At 42.3% G+C, this 15278-nt stretch overlaps 1 protein-coding gene across 1 annotated transcript in view; it reads right to left on the bottom strand.

Moving 5' to 3' along the window:
- Positions 1-15278, bottom strand: part of LOC120025511 (netrin receptor UNC5D-like) — a 109131-nt gene that overhangs the window by 45499 nt on the left and 48354 nt on the right. Inside the window, exons 3-4 of the mRNA XM_038970079.1 lie at positions 12933-13076; positions 12579-12682 (exon numbers count right to left, since the gene is read on the bottom strand). Of these exons, the coding sequence (XP_038826007.1) occupies positions 12579-12682; positions 12933-13076 (248 nt within the window). The remainder of the gene's footprint in view (positions 1-12578; positions 12683-12932; positions 13077-15278) is intronic.

Below are 15278 nucleotides of genomic sequence, written 5' to 3'. Positions count from 1 at the left end.
ATTCTTTTTCAATCTTCAATATAGAAATGCTACCAAAAAAAATGTATTAAAACTTGTTACAAATGATGGAGTCACGCATGATTCACCAAATGATATTTTGAAAGAGGAAGTAAAGTACTTTAAGAATATGTTTTCGTTTCAGGCTCCTCCATCTCCACTAACTGAAACTAATTGTATGGATTTTTTTCCTATTAATAATGTAAAATTAACATCTGTACAGAAAGACTCATGTGAAGGCCAAATTACAGAGGAGGAACTGCTTGATGCAATTGGGGCCTTTAAGGATGGGAAAACTCCAGGGCTGGATGGCATACCAGTGGAAGTATACAAAACTTTTTTTGATATACTCAAAGGACCATTATTAGCTTGTTTTAACCACTCCTATATAAATGGTAGATTATCAGACACGCAACAAGAAGGTCTGATATCGTTATTACTGAAACAGGACCCAAGTGGTATATATAAAGATCCAGTCCAATTAAAAAATTGGAGACCTCTTACACTTCAGTGTTGTGATGCAAAAATCCTAGCAAAATGCTTGGCGCATAGAATAAAAAAAGTTTTGTCAGATATTATTCATCCTAATCAGACAGTTTTTTTACATGGACGATACATTGGAGATAATATAAGGCAAGTACTGGAAACAATAGAACACTATGAAATATCGGGGACACCAGGTCTGGTTTTCATAGCTGATTTTGAAAAGGCTTTTGATAAAGTACGACTGGAGTTTATATACAAATGCCTAGAATATTTCAATTTTGGGGAATCTCTTATAAAATGGGTTAAAATTATGTATAGTAACCCTAGGTGTAAAATAGTAAATAATGGCTACATCTCAGAAAGTTTTAAACTATCTAGAGGAGTAAAACAGGGTTGTCCACTATCGGCATATCTATTTATTATTGCCATCGAAATGTTAGCTGTTAAAATTAGATCAAACATTAATATTAATGGATTAGAAATCCGTGGCTTAAAAACTAAGGTGTCATTGTACGCTGATGATTCATGTTTTCTTTTAAAACCACAACTAGAGTCTCTCCACGGCCTCATAGAGGATCTAGATACCTTTGCTATCCTCTCTGGATTAAAACCAAATTATGATAAATGTACCATATTACGTATTGGATCACTAAAAAATACACATTTTATACTGCCATGTAGTTTACCAATTAAATGGTCTGACGGAGATGTGGACATACTCGGTATAAAAATCCCAAAAGAAAGAAATGATCTCACTCCAATAAATTTTTATAGAAAGTTAGCAAAAATAGATAAGATCTTGCTACCATGGAAAGGAAAATACTTGTCTATTTGTGGAAAAATCACCCTGATTAACTCTTTAGTCATATCACAGTTTACCTATTTGCTTATGGTTTTGCCTACACCTAGTGACCTGCTTTTTAAATTATATGAACAAAAAATATTCCATTTTATTTGGAACGGCAAGCCAGATAAAATTAAAAGGGCCTATTTATATAACGAATATGAATTCGGAGGGCAGAAATTATTAAATATTAAAGCATTAGACCTCTCACTAAAGGCATCAGTCATACAAAAGTTATACTTAAATCCAAACTGGTTCTCTAGTAAATTGGTACGAATGTCTCATCCTATGTTCAAGAAGGGCCTTTTTCCCTTTATTCAGATTACACCTGCTCACTTTCGGTTGTTTGAAAAGGAAATAATCTCCAAAATATCCTTATTTTTTAAACAAGCCTTAGAAAGTTGGTTGCAATTTCAGTTTAATCCACCTGAAAGGACGGAACAAATAGTACAACAAATATTGTGGTTAAATTCAAATATAGTAATTGATAAAAAAACTGTATTTATCGAAGAAATGTTTAAAAAAGGTATAATTTTTGTGAATGATATCATAAATAGGACTGGTGGAGTTATGTCACACATGCAGCTAACACAGACATATGGAAATGTCTGCTCTACCCAAAATTACAACCAATTAATTGCAGCATTACCACAAAAATGGAAGAGGCAAGTAGAAGGGGAAAAAAGTAAGGAACTTGTATGTCGGCCCTGTATTAAAGAACATAAATGGTTAAAGAAAAGTGTGATAAATAAAAACATATACCAATTTCATTTAAGGACCAAAAAACTGACAGCTGTGCCATATAAATTGCAAAATAGTTGGGAAGAGATTTTCGATGTACCCATTCCATGGCACATGGTTTATGAATTGATACGCAAAACAACGCCGGATTCAAAACTTCGAATTTTTCAATTTAAATTACTGTACAAAATTCTTGCAACTAATAGAATGTTATATATATGGGGTATACAATCTTCCCAGCTCTGCAGATTCTGTTGTGAGGAGGCAGAGTCATTAGATCATTTATTTTGGTATTGTCCATATGTAGCTCGTTTTTGGTCACAGGTCCAGGAATGGCTGAAGAATTGCAACATTTGCCTAGAACTAACGCTACAGATAGCAATACTGGGGGATTTGAAAAGCCATAGTCAATCAATCAATAATATAATAATTATTTTAGCAAAAATGTTTATTTTTAATTTACAATCTGTAGAAGCTATGAGAATAGGAAGGTTCAAATCTTTTGTGAAGCATCACAGCACAGTTGAAAAATATATGGCAAATAAAAATCCGAAATGGATGATGTTGGAAGATAGATGGGAAGGGTTGAGTGGAACTGAAGGGTGGGACTAATAACAAGATAAACAATGTAGGGCATACGGGATCTGTGAAATGTGTATAGGTGCGGAGCTTTTGTGAAATAGCACAGTTACAAGTGGAAATAAAATTGGATGGACAACAGAAATAGAGGAAGGACTAAGAACAAACAAGAGAGAACTATTATAAAGTAGTCTGTGTCTGTAAAATAGGTATAAGATGTATAAATTGAAGGTAAAAGCAGAAGTGTTTATTAGTTTACTCCAATTGGGGGAGCGGTGGTAGGGTTGCGGGGAATAATAATAAAGATATATTCTTTAAAAAAGTATGTATGTCTATATAGGTATGTGTATGTATATATGTATATATGTATGCATGCGTGTATGGATATATATATTTACCCAAAAAATATGGGGGATTGGAAATGATGCAGACAATTACATTGGAAGCAACATTCTTTCCGCAATATTAAGCTGATCCACCCCTAAAAAAAAATAATAAAAAAAAAAAAAATAATAAATAAAATAAAAACAACTCTATTACACTGAAACAAAAAAGCAACTGGCCGTCACATTTACATTAATTTACAGTGGAAGTGAAAGCGACTAGAGGGCAATTACCTAACACTGCGGCGATATCCCCGTATCCTTCCATCCAGCTCGATTAACTTTGAGTTTCATTAACAAGCCCCCTCCTCCATCACTCCCTCCTTTCCATCTCTACATCCCCTCCATCCCTTCCTCCCTCAATCATGTGCGGCCTTTTCCCTGTTGATGCTATGATGACTTTCAGGGAAATCACATTAAACAAATGAGATCTTGGAATGTGACAGCGACATTTTTCTGTGGCGGGGGCAGTGGTGGCAGTGCGCTAAACCCTCTGTGTCTTATCTCGCTGTCATCTCTCCAAATGTTATGTTTATCAGTGAATAATTACATTTTAAGCACGTCAAATGACTTTGGATCAGCCGACTTGATTAATGACTCATTACAATTTGGTGGGGGATGATTGGGCACTTAATACCAAGCCTAATGATTGTGAATAAAAAATAAAAGAATTAAAGATATTGAAAAGTATTTTTTTCTCTCCACCTCTCCAAAGTTTCTTCCTTTATTGCACTGAGTAATCTGTGTGATCGTCTTCTTGACAGTTAATATGGGCCTTCATTGCGGCTCATACTCTAATTGTGTTTTCATTACGCTACTTTCATTATTCACCGTAGATGATCCTTCACTTCCTGGTGCGTTACATTTGCAACACGAGTTCCCTTTAATCGCTCTCATTAAAACGACTTAAACATGACAAAAGTATTTTATTTTCTCCCGGATCTATCATGCAACCAGGTGTACTAAGGAATCATCTAGGCTCTGATACAGTAGGAACCCATTGTAGCTTTAGCTACGTGCTTTTCACTTTGCCACAGAGCAGCCAGGTGTATTCAGACCCTTTGACTTTTTCCACATTCTGTTACGTCCGCGTGCGCCATCGCTCGCATGTTGATTTTGTCCATGCACACCAGACGCGATAGGACATGCATGATGAAATATCAAGAGGAGCCCTGAATCAACTATATTCATTTGGGGACAGGTCGGAAAGCATTAAACATTCATGGCAATTTAGCTAGCTAACTTGCTGTTGCTCGCTAATTTGTCCTGGGATATAAACATTGGGTTATTATTTTACATGAAATGTACAAGGTCCTCTACTCCGACAATTAATCCACAGATAAAAGGGTAAACCGAGTTAGTTTCTAGTAATCTTTCCTCCTTCAAGCTTCTTCTTCTTTTTTGGACTTCATATGGCGGTTGGCAACCAACTTTAAGGTGCCACCAACTGGACTGGAGTATTAACCTCAGTTAATCTTTCAATCACCCATATGCTCCTAAAAACTAAGGAGGAGATGGGAGAGGCGGGACTTGCAGCACATCAAGCATCACAAATAGAACCAAGTGCTATTTTAGTCCCTGGCTACGCAGACGCTCGTTGACGCACGCGAGCAGTTTGGATGCAATGATTGAATAACATTTATGTGTACATTTATTTTGCAACGCTCGCGCACGTAACGCGAGTGGTGTGGACAGCATGTTATTCTTAAATGGATTCAATAGTTTTTCCCCCTCATCAATCTACACACAATACCCCATAATGACAAAGCAAAAATAGATTTGTAGAAATGTTTGTACATTTCTATATTTTTAAAAATAGAAATATCACATTTACATATGTATTCAGACCCTTTACTCAGTAATTTGTTGACGCACCTTTAGCAGCGAGTCTTCTTGGTTATGATGCGACAAGCTTGGCACACCTGTATTTGGGGAGTCTCTCCCATTCCACTCTGCAGATCCTCTCAAGCTCTGTCAGGTTGGATGGGGAGCATCGCTGCATAGCAATTTTCAGGTCTCTCCAGAGATGTTTGATCGGGTTCAAGTCTGGGCTCTGGCTGGGCCAGTCAAGGACATGCAGAGACTTGTCCCGAAGCCACTCCTGCGTTGTCTTGGCTGTGTGCTTAGGGTGGTTGTCCTGTAGGAAGGTGAACCTTCACCCCACTCTGAGGTCCTGAGCAGGTTTTCATCAAGGTTCTCTCTGTACCTTGCTCCATTCATCTTTGCCTCGATCATGACTAGTGTCCCAGTCCCTGCCACTGAAAGACATCCCCACAGCATGATGCTGCCATCACCATGCTTCACCATAGGGATGGTGCCAGGTTTCCTCCAGGCGTGACGCTTGGCATTCAGGCCAAAGAGTTCAATCTTGGTTTCATCAGACCAGAGAATCTTGTTTCTCATGGTGTGAGAGTCTTTAGGTGCCTTTTGGCAAACTCCAAGCGGGCTGTCATGTGCCTTTTACTGAGGAGTGGCTTCCGTCTGGCCACTCTACCATAAAGGCCTGATTGGTGGAGTGCTGCAGAGATGGTTGTCCGTCTGGAAGGTTCTCCCATCTCCACAGAGGAACTCTGTCAGAGTGACCATCAGGTTCTTGGTCACCTCCCTGACCAATTCCCGATTGCTCAGTTTGGCCGGGCTTCCAGCTCTAGGAAGAGTGTTGGTGGTTCCAAACTTCTTAAATTTAAGAATAATGGAGGCCATTGTGTTCTTGGGGACCTTCAATGCTGCAGAAATGTTTTGGTACCCTTCCCCAGATCTGTGCCTCGACACATGCACTGTCAACTGTGGGACCTTATATAGATAAGTGTGTGCCTTTCAATATCATGTCCAATCAATTGAATTTACCACAGGTGGACTCCAATCAATTTGTAGAAACATCTCAAGGATGTTCAATGGAAACAGGATGCACCTGAGCTAAATTTTGAGTCTCATAGCAAAAGGTCTGAATACTTATGTTAATAATGAATACTCTCTTTTTTTTCTAAAATAAAAAAAACAACAGTTTTTGCTTTGTCATTTTGGGGTATTGTGTGTAAATTGCTAAGGAAAAAAAGTATTTAATACATTTTAGAATAAGGGTGTAACATAACAAGATATGGAAAAAGTCAAATACTTTCCGAAGGCACTGTAGATTGAGCCATCTAGGATCTAGTTCAGATATGTCAGTCACAGACCCCACCTGCTGTACTCTGGGAGACAGGCAGCCACTGACTTTTATCCGGATGCCATTTTGGCTTCATTCCTACCAGATGGAGTGACATTGTCTGCTGTTCACTGGCATGGAAACATGCACACAGCAACCCAGTTCACATAGCCCACTCTCTGATGGTTAAAAAAATAAGCAGTGGAGCCACTCGACACTGGCGTCTCCCTCGGTTGGTATTCCCTTTGAGGGAACGAACTAAAGAAACAACCCAGCTAGCACATAACGTTCTGAGAACCATATGTTTCTTAGATCTTGGTGAGAGCGTGGTTGTCCTATGGTTATTTTGCATACAACCTTCCCACAACTGTCTGGGAATGGTGCAGGATAGTAGCTTGGTGTTGGAACATTCTCAGCACATTTAAGAAACTTGACAAAAAAATAGATTTTCTTGGTATTTCATTACTTTAACAGAACGGTTCATAAAAGTTCAAACATGGTTACTCTTCATTTCAACTTTGGTAATGTTCTAGGAACGTTCTCCGACTGGTTTGACATTGGGAATGTTCTCAAAGTTCAGAGAACGTCAAGAAACAATGTTCTTCTGTGGGATTTTCAGTACTTCAGCATGTTTCCTACAGGTTTCCTCATGGTTCTATTTAAAGTCATTGTCACGCCCTGACCTTAGAGATCCTTGTTATTCCCTATGTTTGGTTAGGTCAGGGTGTGATTTGGGTGGGCATTCTATGTTCTCTATTTCTTTGTGTTTTGCCGAGTGTGGTTCCCAATCAGAGGCAGCTGTCCTTTTTCCCTCCTTCAGTGTGGGATCTTGTCTTTGTTTGAGTGCATGTAGTTTGCATAACGAAGGTTTTCGTTCGTTGTATTGTTTATTGTTTTTTTCTTGGTGGAACATTTAAATAAAAGAATGTACGCCTACCACGCTGCACCTTGGTCTCCTTCCGACGACAAATGGGGGAGTATCGCCGTCCGAAGGAGGAGATAGAGGCAGCGAAAGCGGAACGGCGACATTACGAGGAGTTAGCTCAACATAGCAAGCACGAGAGGCAGCCCCAAACATTTTTTTTGGGGGGGGGGGCACACGGGGAGATTGGTGGAGTCAGGGTTCAGACCTGAGCCAACTTCCTGTGCTTACCGTGGGGAGCGTGTGACTGGTCAGGCACCGTGTTGTGCGGTGATGCGCACGGTGTCCCCAGTGAGCAGCCACAGCCCGGTGCGCTCTGTGCAAGCTCCCCGCAGTTGCCGTGCTAGAGTGGGCATTCAGCCAGGACGGATTGTGCCGGCTCAGCGCTCCTGGCCTCCAGTGCGTCTCTTCGGTCCAGGATATCCTGCGCCAGCTCTACGCACGGTATCCCCAGTTCGCCAGCACAGCCCAGTGCGGCCTGTTCCAGCTCCCCGCACTTGCCGTGCTCCAGGGGGGATTCAGCCAGGACGCGTTGTGCCAGCTCTGCGCTCCAGACCTCCAGTGCGCCTCCATGGCCCAGCATAACCTGCGTCGGCTCTACGCACTATGCCTCCAGTGCGCCTTCATAGCCCAGTGTGTCCCGTGCCAGCTCTCCACACTCACCGAGCTGGAGTGGGTATCCAGCCAGGACGTGTTGTGGCAGCTCCCCGTACCACACTTCCAGGACGTCTCCTCAGTCCGGTGAGACCTGTTCCGGCTCCACGTACGAAGCCTCCAGTGATGATCCATGGTCCGCAGCCTCCAGTGATGATCCATGGCACGAAGCCTCCAGTGATGATCCATGGCACGAAGCCTCCAGTGATGATCCATGGCACGAAGCCTCCAGTGATGATCCATGGCCCGGAGCCTGTAGTGATGATCCATGGCAAGGAGCCTGCAGCGTAAACACATTATCAAAAAATTATCAAAAAATGATCCATGGCAAGGAGCCTGCAGCGACGGTCCCCAGTCCGGAGCCTCCAGCGATGGTCCCCAGTCTGGAGCCTCCAGCGACGGTCCGCAGTCCAGAGCCTCCAGCAACGATCTGCAGTCTAGAGCCTCCAGCGGGGGTTCCCAGTCCAGAGCCTCCGGTGATGGTCTGCAGTCCAGAGCCTCCGGCGACGAGCTGCAGTCCAGAGCCTCCAGCGACGAGCTGCAGTCCAGAGCCTCCAGCGGGGGTTCCCATTTCAGAGCCTCCGGCGACGATCTGAAGTCCAGAGCCTCCAGCGGTGGTTCCCAGTTCAGAGCCTCCGGCAATGATCCACGGTCCGGTTCCTCCGGCAACGATTCACGGTCCGGAGTCTCCGGCGACGATCCACGGTCCGGTTCCACAGAAGCGGAGGGTTCAGCGTAGGGAGCAGGGGATACGCCACCGAGATTAGATGCCCCCCCGGACCCTCCCCTATAGGTTCAGGTTTGCGGTCGGAGTCCGCACCTTTCGGGGGGTGGGTACTGTCACGCTCTATGTTTTGTTAGGTCAGGGTGTGATTTGGGTGGGCATTCTATGTTCTCTATTTCTTTGTGTTTTGCCGAGTGTGGTTCCCAATCTGAGGCAGCTGTCTTTCATTGTCTCTGATTGGGGATCATACTTAGGCAGCCCCTTTTTCCCTCCTTCAGTGTGGGATCTTATCTTTGTTTGAGTGCATGTAGTTTGCACGACGAAGCTTTTCGTTTGTTGTATTGTTTATTGTTTTTTTCTTGGTGGAACATTTAAATAAAAGAATGTACGCCTACCACGCTGCACCTTGGTCTCCTTCCGACGACAAACGTTAGTCATGTTCTCAAATTGTTCCAAGCATAACGTTTACTACAGGTTTCCTTATGGTTCTATTTAAAGTCATGTTCTCAAATTGTTAAGAAAACTTTCCATAAAAAACACAAGAAAACTTTAGTAACTTTCAGAAAAAGTTGTAAGAATTTTATTTAAAAACATACATTCTGTTCTCAGAACGTGAAACCTTTCCATAAAACACAATATACTTAAAAAATGTTTACCTTTATTTAACTAGGCAAGTCAGTTAAGAACAAATTCTTATTTACAATGACGGCCCCGGCCAAACCTTAACCCGGACGATGCTGGGCCAATTGTGCACTGCCCTATGGGTCTGCCAATCACGGCCGGTTGTGAAACATCCTGGAATCGAACCAGGGTCTGTATTGACGCCTCTAGCACTGAGATGCAGTGCCTCAGACCGCTGCGCCACTCGGGAGAGGAGGCAATGGCTCAGAGAATGTTCTAAGAACGTTATTTTAAAACATATACATTCCATTCTGAGCATCTACAAAACTCTCTCTTTCAGGTGTTCAGGTGCGTTGGCCGCGCCCACTAATTGGCCACACCTGATCTTAATGAGTGCTTGTTTCCTTTGAAATGGGGTCTGTTTGAATAGACTAAAATGAACAGCTTTGTATGTGTAAAAAAGCATGGCATGCTAGCTCTATCCTGATGGTGCAGTGGACTAATTCCATGGATATATTATAGGTTCAAATCTCACTGACTCTGTTTCACAATAAAAAAAATGTGTTGTCTTATTGAAACATTCAGTTTAAGTTAAGAAAGTTATTCTAAAACCTCCAAATGACCTATAATAAGCTTTGTTCCCGCAACCAATGTGAAACCAAAAACATACGTTCCCACAACTTCCAGGGAACCAAATGTGCTTGCTGGGAGAGATGTGGCACGTGAGGATGCTATGATGATTTGTAGTGCATTGCTTTTTATGTATTGGAAAATCACACCCATTACATATGCATAGATAAATGAGGGTGAACTGTTGGCAAGTTATTAAATGTTGATTCAAATGTGCAGTGCTTATATTAGCTCAGTAGCAATAATGTGTTTACATGAACTCACAGTACTATGCAAATTGCAGCAAAATGTGAAACAGCATTCAAATTAACAGCGTGACCAAAGTAAACGAAGTCTCGACAGCCAAACACACACAGTAGTTTGGCTAATCAGATTGCATCCGCGGCCTCATTTGCTTCAACTCTAAATAGTTTCTGAACCTCCCTCTGAGCCAAAATGTCTTCAGAGCTACATTCTCAACAGGGGGTGGTAAAGTCCATGATGTGACATTCGGTTAGAGAGGGAGTTAAGAAATACTAATGCCCCAGATTCACATGGAGATGTTTATAGGGTTGCTTTCCGTCTGCAGACATGAGCATTTTCTTGCATGAGAGCCATGTTTGAGAAACGGCTGAATTTCTACTACGTATTATTTAACCAATCTCTTCCATAGCTGGGGTCACATTCATAAATGCACAAGGACTTGCCTACTTGATGACCACAATGCATGGAGGGTGACCAGCACTACAGCACAGGACCATTTGTGTGGGTTGAATCATTCATTACATAGACGCACAGGCGTAAGCACACACACACAGGTGCAAACACACACAAGCACCACACACACACATACACACTCCAATCCAAGGCAATCCAAAACACATCCATATGTATAAGACACACGGTTCGACATACACTCTCTCTCTGACAGAAAGGACACTCAGAAACACTATGACACACAAAACCACTTGCACACACACACACACACACATGTACACAAATATACCCTCACGCATGCGCACACGCACACACACCTCTCATACCACTCATGCCACTGAAAGTAAACCAGCCAGCGAAAACCTACTTCCTTATTCACCCTGAAGATGAAAGTGACATGAGACCAGAGAGGAGCACCAACACAGAGAAGATATCCATGGCACCTAAGTAAGTCATAACTTTTCAACCTCCACTTTATAACGTGTGGACGCAAGGAGATAGGTATTGCCTCAAGTATACAGCAAGCCTATATCACCATCTCTACATCTCCACTCGGGGGTAAACACACATAACAAAAGTAAGTCACTCAGATGCTGAAGGGAATGGGGCTAGTAGTGGAAGCAGTTCAACTGGGGTGAATCTGCCACTCTCAAATCTAAAGAGAAATGTAGATGTGTCTTGGATACTGTAGTAGTAATCCAACTTTGAACAAATAACTGTAACCGATTAATTCTTTGTATTGAGTAGTATTGAGCTACTCAGTATTGAGTAGCTTGGATGAATAAGGTGCCCAGAGTAAACTGCCTGCTACTCAGGCACAGCTGCTAATATATGCAAATCATTAGTATATTTGGATAGAAAACACTGAAGTTTCTAAAACTGTTTGAATGATGTCTGTGAGTATAACAGAACTCATATGGCAGGCAAAAACCTGAGAAAATTCCAACCAGGAAGTGGGAAATCTGAGGTTTGTAGTTTTTCAACTCATCGCCTATCGAATACACAGTGGGGTATTGGTCATATTGCACTTCCTACGGCTTCCACTAGATGTCAACAGTCTTTAGAACCTTGTTTGATGCTTCTACTGTGAAGGAGGGGGGAATGAGGGCTCTTTGAGTTAGAGGTCTGGCAGATATACCATCGCATTTCTACAGACAAAGGAATTCTCCGGTTGGAACATTATTGAAGATTTATGGTAAAAACATCCAAAAGATTGATTCTATACGATTTATGGTAAAAACATCCAAAAGATTGATTCTATACTTCGTTTGACATGTTTCTACGAACTGTAATATGACTTTTCGTCTGAACTTTCGCATGGACTTGCCCGCGCGTCGTGAGTTTGGATTGTGTACTGAACGCGCAAACAAAAAGGAGGTATTTGGACATAAATTATGGATTTCATGGAACAAATCAAACATTTATTGTGGAACTGGGATTCCTGGGAGTGCATTCTGATGAAGATCATCAAAGGTAAATATTTATAATGCTATTTCTGACTTCTGTTGACTACACAACATGGTGGATATCTGTTTGGATTGTTTTTGCGTCTGAGCGCTGTACTCAGATTATTGCATGGTGTGCTTTTTCCGTAAAGTTTTTTTGAAATCTGACACAGCGGTTGCATTAAGGAGAGGTTTATCTAAAGTTCCATGCAAAACACTTGTATCTTTTATCAATGTTTATTATGAGTATTTCTGTAAATTGATGTGGCTCTCTGCAAAATCACCGGATGTTTTGGAGGCAAAACATTACTGAACATCACGCGCCAAAGTAAACTGAGATTTTTGGATATAAATATGAACTTTATCGAACAAAACATACACGTATTGTGTAATATGAAGTCCTATGAGTGTCATCTGATGAAGATCATCAAAGGTTAGTGATACATTTTATCTCTATTTCTGCTTTTTGTGACTCCTCTCTTTGGCTGGAAAAATGGCTGTGTTTTTCTGTGAATAGGTGCTGAACTAACATTATGATATGTTGTGCTTTCGTCGTAAAGCCTTTTTGAAATCGAACACTGGATTAACAACAAGTTTATCTTTAAATGGTGTAAAATACTTCTATGTCTGAGGAATTTTAATTATGAGATTTCATAAGCAAATTATTATGAAAATCGGTGTATATTGTGAGTTGAAACATGCAGGCCTTACCTCAGCGACAGGCACTCCCTCTGGTGGACGGCAGTGCAGCACAATCATGCCTTTAATGGGCACCTCCCTCCCCTGGGGGTCCTGCTCAAAGTTCTTCCTCAGGTCTGGGAGAGGGGAGGGACAAACGAAGACAGGATTCAATTCATCAGAGTTTCTGGGATTAAATCAAACAGCACTCTCATTTAGGCAATAGGATTCATTTTATGTTTATTTGACTCCAAATATATATATTTCCATCCGCTTACTTCCTCTCTCTTTCTCCTTCAATTACTCACTCCCCTACTCTCTCATCTACTCATCTTTCCTGACTCACTACCCCCCCTCTCTCTCTGCTGGTATGGTTCTGCTACTCACAGGCGATGCGTACGGTGGCCTTGCGGCTCTTGGAGGTGCCCAGGTGGCTCCAGGCCACACACAGACACCAGTAGTCCTCGGGGCCGTGGAAATCCTCCACCTGCTGACGAGACACGTTGATCATCACCTCCCGGATCTTCAACCCTGCAGGGACACAGGTTATAATCCCAGATTACCATTTTATTTTATTTATTTATTTAACCTTTATTTAACTAGGCAAGTCAGTTAAGAACAAATTCTTATTTATAATGACGGCCTACACCGGCCAAACCCAGACGACGGTGTGCGCCGCCCTATGGTACTCCCAATCACGGCTGGTTGTGATACAGCCTGGATTTGAAACAGGGTGTCTGTAGTGACGCCTCAAGCACCGAGATACAGTGCCTTAGACCGCTGCGCCACTCGGGAGGCCATCACAGATGATCATCACAGATTACATCATCCATATTATAATCCAAATTATCACTCAGATTATAAGAAATGTATAGCTAAAATGATCAAAACAGAGTGTCACACGACGTAATCATGAGACTTGGCGAGATTGAAAAGACGGGAGATTAAATATCCAGGCGATAACAGATTATCAGTCCCAAATAGATGAAGAGGTCAACAGAGAGAGGAGTGTCTGTCACATTACTCAGATTACTGTTTCATTTCCACCCATACACTGTTTTGACGTGATCTTCCTGTCCGTGTTGGCGCCCTCTCGGGTTCGTGCCGAAGAGGAGATCTTCGTGGGCTATACTCAGCCTTGTCTCAGGGTAGTAAATTGGTGGTTTGCAGATATCCCTCTAGTGGTGTGCTTTGGCAAAGGGGGTGGGATTATATACTGCCTGGTTGGCCCTGTCCGGGAGTATCATCGAACGGGGCCACAGTCTCAGCCTCCAGTATCTATGCTGCAATAGTTTGTGTCAGGGGGCTAGGGCCAGTCTGTTATATCTGGTGTATTCTCCTGTCTTATCCGGTGTGCTGTGTGAATTTAAGTATACAGTGGTTTGCGAAAGTATTCACCCCCTTGGCATTTTTCCTATTTTGTTGCCTTACAACCTGGAATTAAAAGGGATTTTTGGGGGGTTTGTATCATTTGATTTACACAACATGCCTACCACTATGAAGATGCAAAATATTTTCTATTGTGAAACAAACAAGAAATAAGACAAAAAAACTGAAAACTTGAGCGTGCTTAACTATTCACCCCCCCAAAGTCAATACTTTGTAGAGCCACCTTTTGCAGCAATTACAGCTGCACGTCTCTTGGGATATGTCTCTTTAAGCTTGGCACATCTAGCCACTGGGATTTTTGCCCATTCTTCAAGGTAAAACTGCTCCAGCTCCTTCAAGTTGGATGGGTTCCGCTGGTGTACAGCAATCTTTAAGTCATACCACAGATTCTCAATTGGATTGAGGTCTGGGTTTTGACTAGGCCATTCCAAGACATTTAAATGTTTCCCCTTAAACCACTCGAGTGTTGCTTTAGCAGTATGCTTAGGGTCATTGTCCTGCTGGAAGGTGAACCTCCGTCCCAGTCTCAAATCTCTGGAAGACTGAAACAGGTTTCCCTCAAGAATTTCCCTGTATTTAGGGCCATCCATCATTCCTTCAATTCTGACCAGTTTCCCAGTCCCTGCCGATGAAAAACATCCCCACAGCATGATGCTGCCACCACCATGCTTCACTGTGGGGATGGTGTTCTCGGGGTGATGAGGGATGTTGGGTCTGCGCCAGACATATCTTTTTCCTTGATGGCCAGAAAGCTCAATTTTAGTCTCATCTGACCAGAGTACCTTCTTCTATATGTTTGGGGAGTCTCCCAAATGCCTTTGGGCGAACACCAAACGTTTGCTTATTTTTTCTTTATGCAATGGTTTTTTTCTGGACACTCTTCCGTAAAACCCAGCTCTGTGGAGTGTACGGCTTAAAGTGGTCCTATGGACACATACTCCAATCTCTGATGTGGAGCATTGCAGCTCCTTCAGGGTTATCTTTGGTCTCTTTGTTGCCTCTCTGATTAATGCCCTCCGTGCCTGGTCCGTGAGTTTTGGTGGGCGGCCTTCTCTTGGCAGGTTTGTTGTGGTACTATATTCTTTTCATTTTTAATAATGGATTTAATGGTGCTCCGTGGGATGTTCCAAGTTTCTGATACTTTTTTATAACCCAACCCTGATCTGTACTTCTCTACAACTTTGTCCGTGATCTATTTGGAGAGCTCCTTGGTCTTCAAAGTGCCGCTTGCTTGGTGGTGCCCCTTGCTTAGTGGTGTTGCAGACTCTGGGGCCTTTCAGAACAGGTGTATATGTACTGAGATCATGTGACAGATCATGTGACACTTAGATTACACACAGGTGG

This window comes from Salvelinus namaycush, chromosome 31 (genome assembly GCF_016432855.1).
Source record: "Salvelinus namaycush isolate Seneca chromosome 31, SaNama_1.0, whole genome shotgun sequence".
Taxonomy (NCBI): domain Eukaryota; kingdom Metazoa; phylum Chordata; class Actinopteri; order Salmoniformes; family Salmonidae; genus Salvelinus; species Salvelinus namaycush.
The sequence above is the reverse complement of the archived record's forward strand: the minus strand, read 5'-3'. Positions and strand labels throughout refer to the sequence as shown.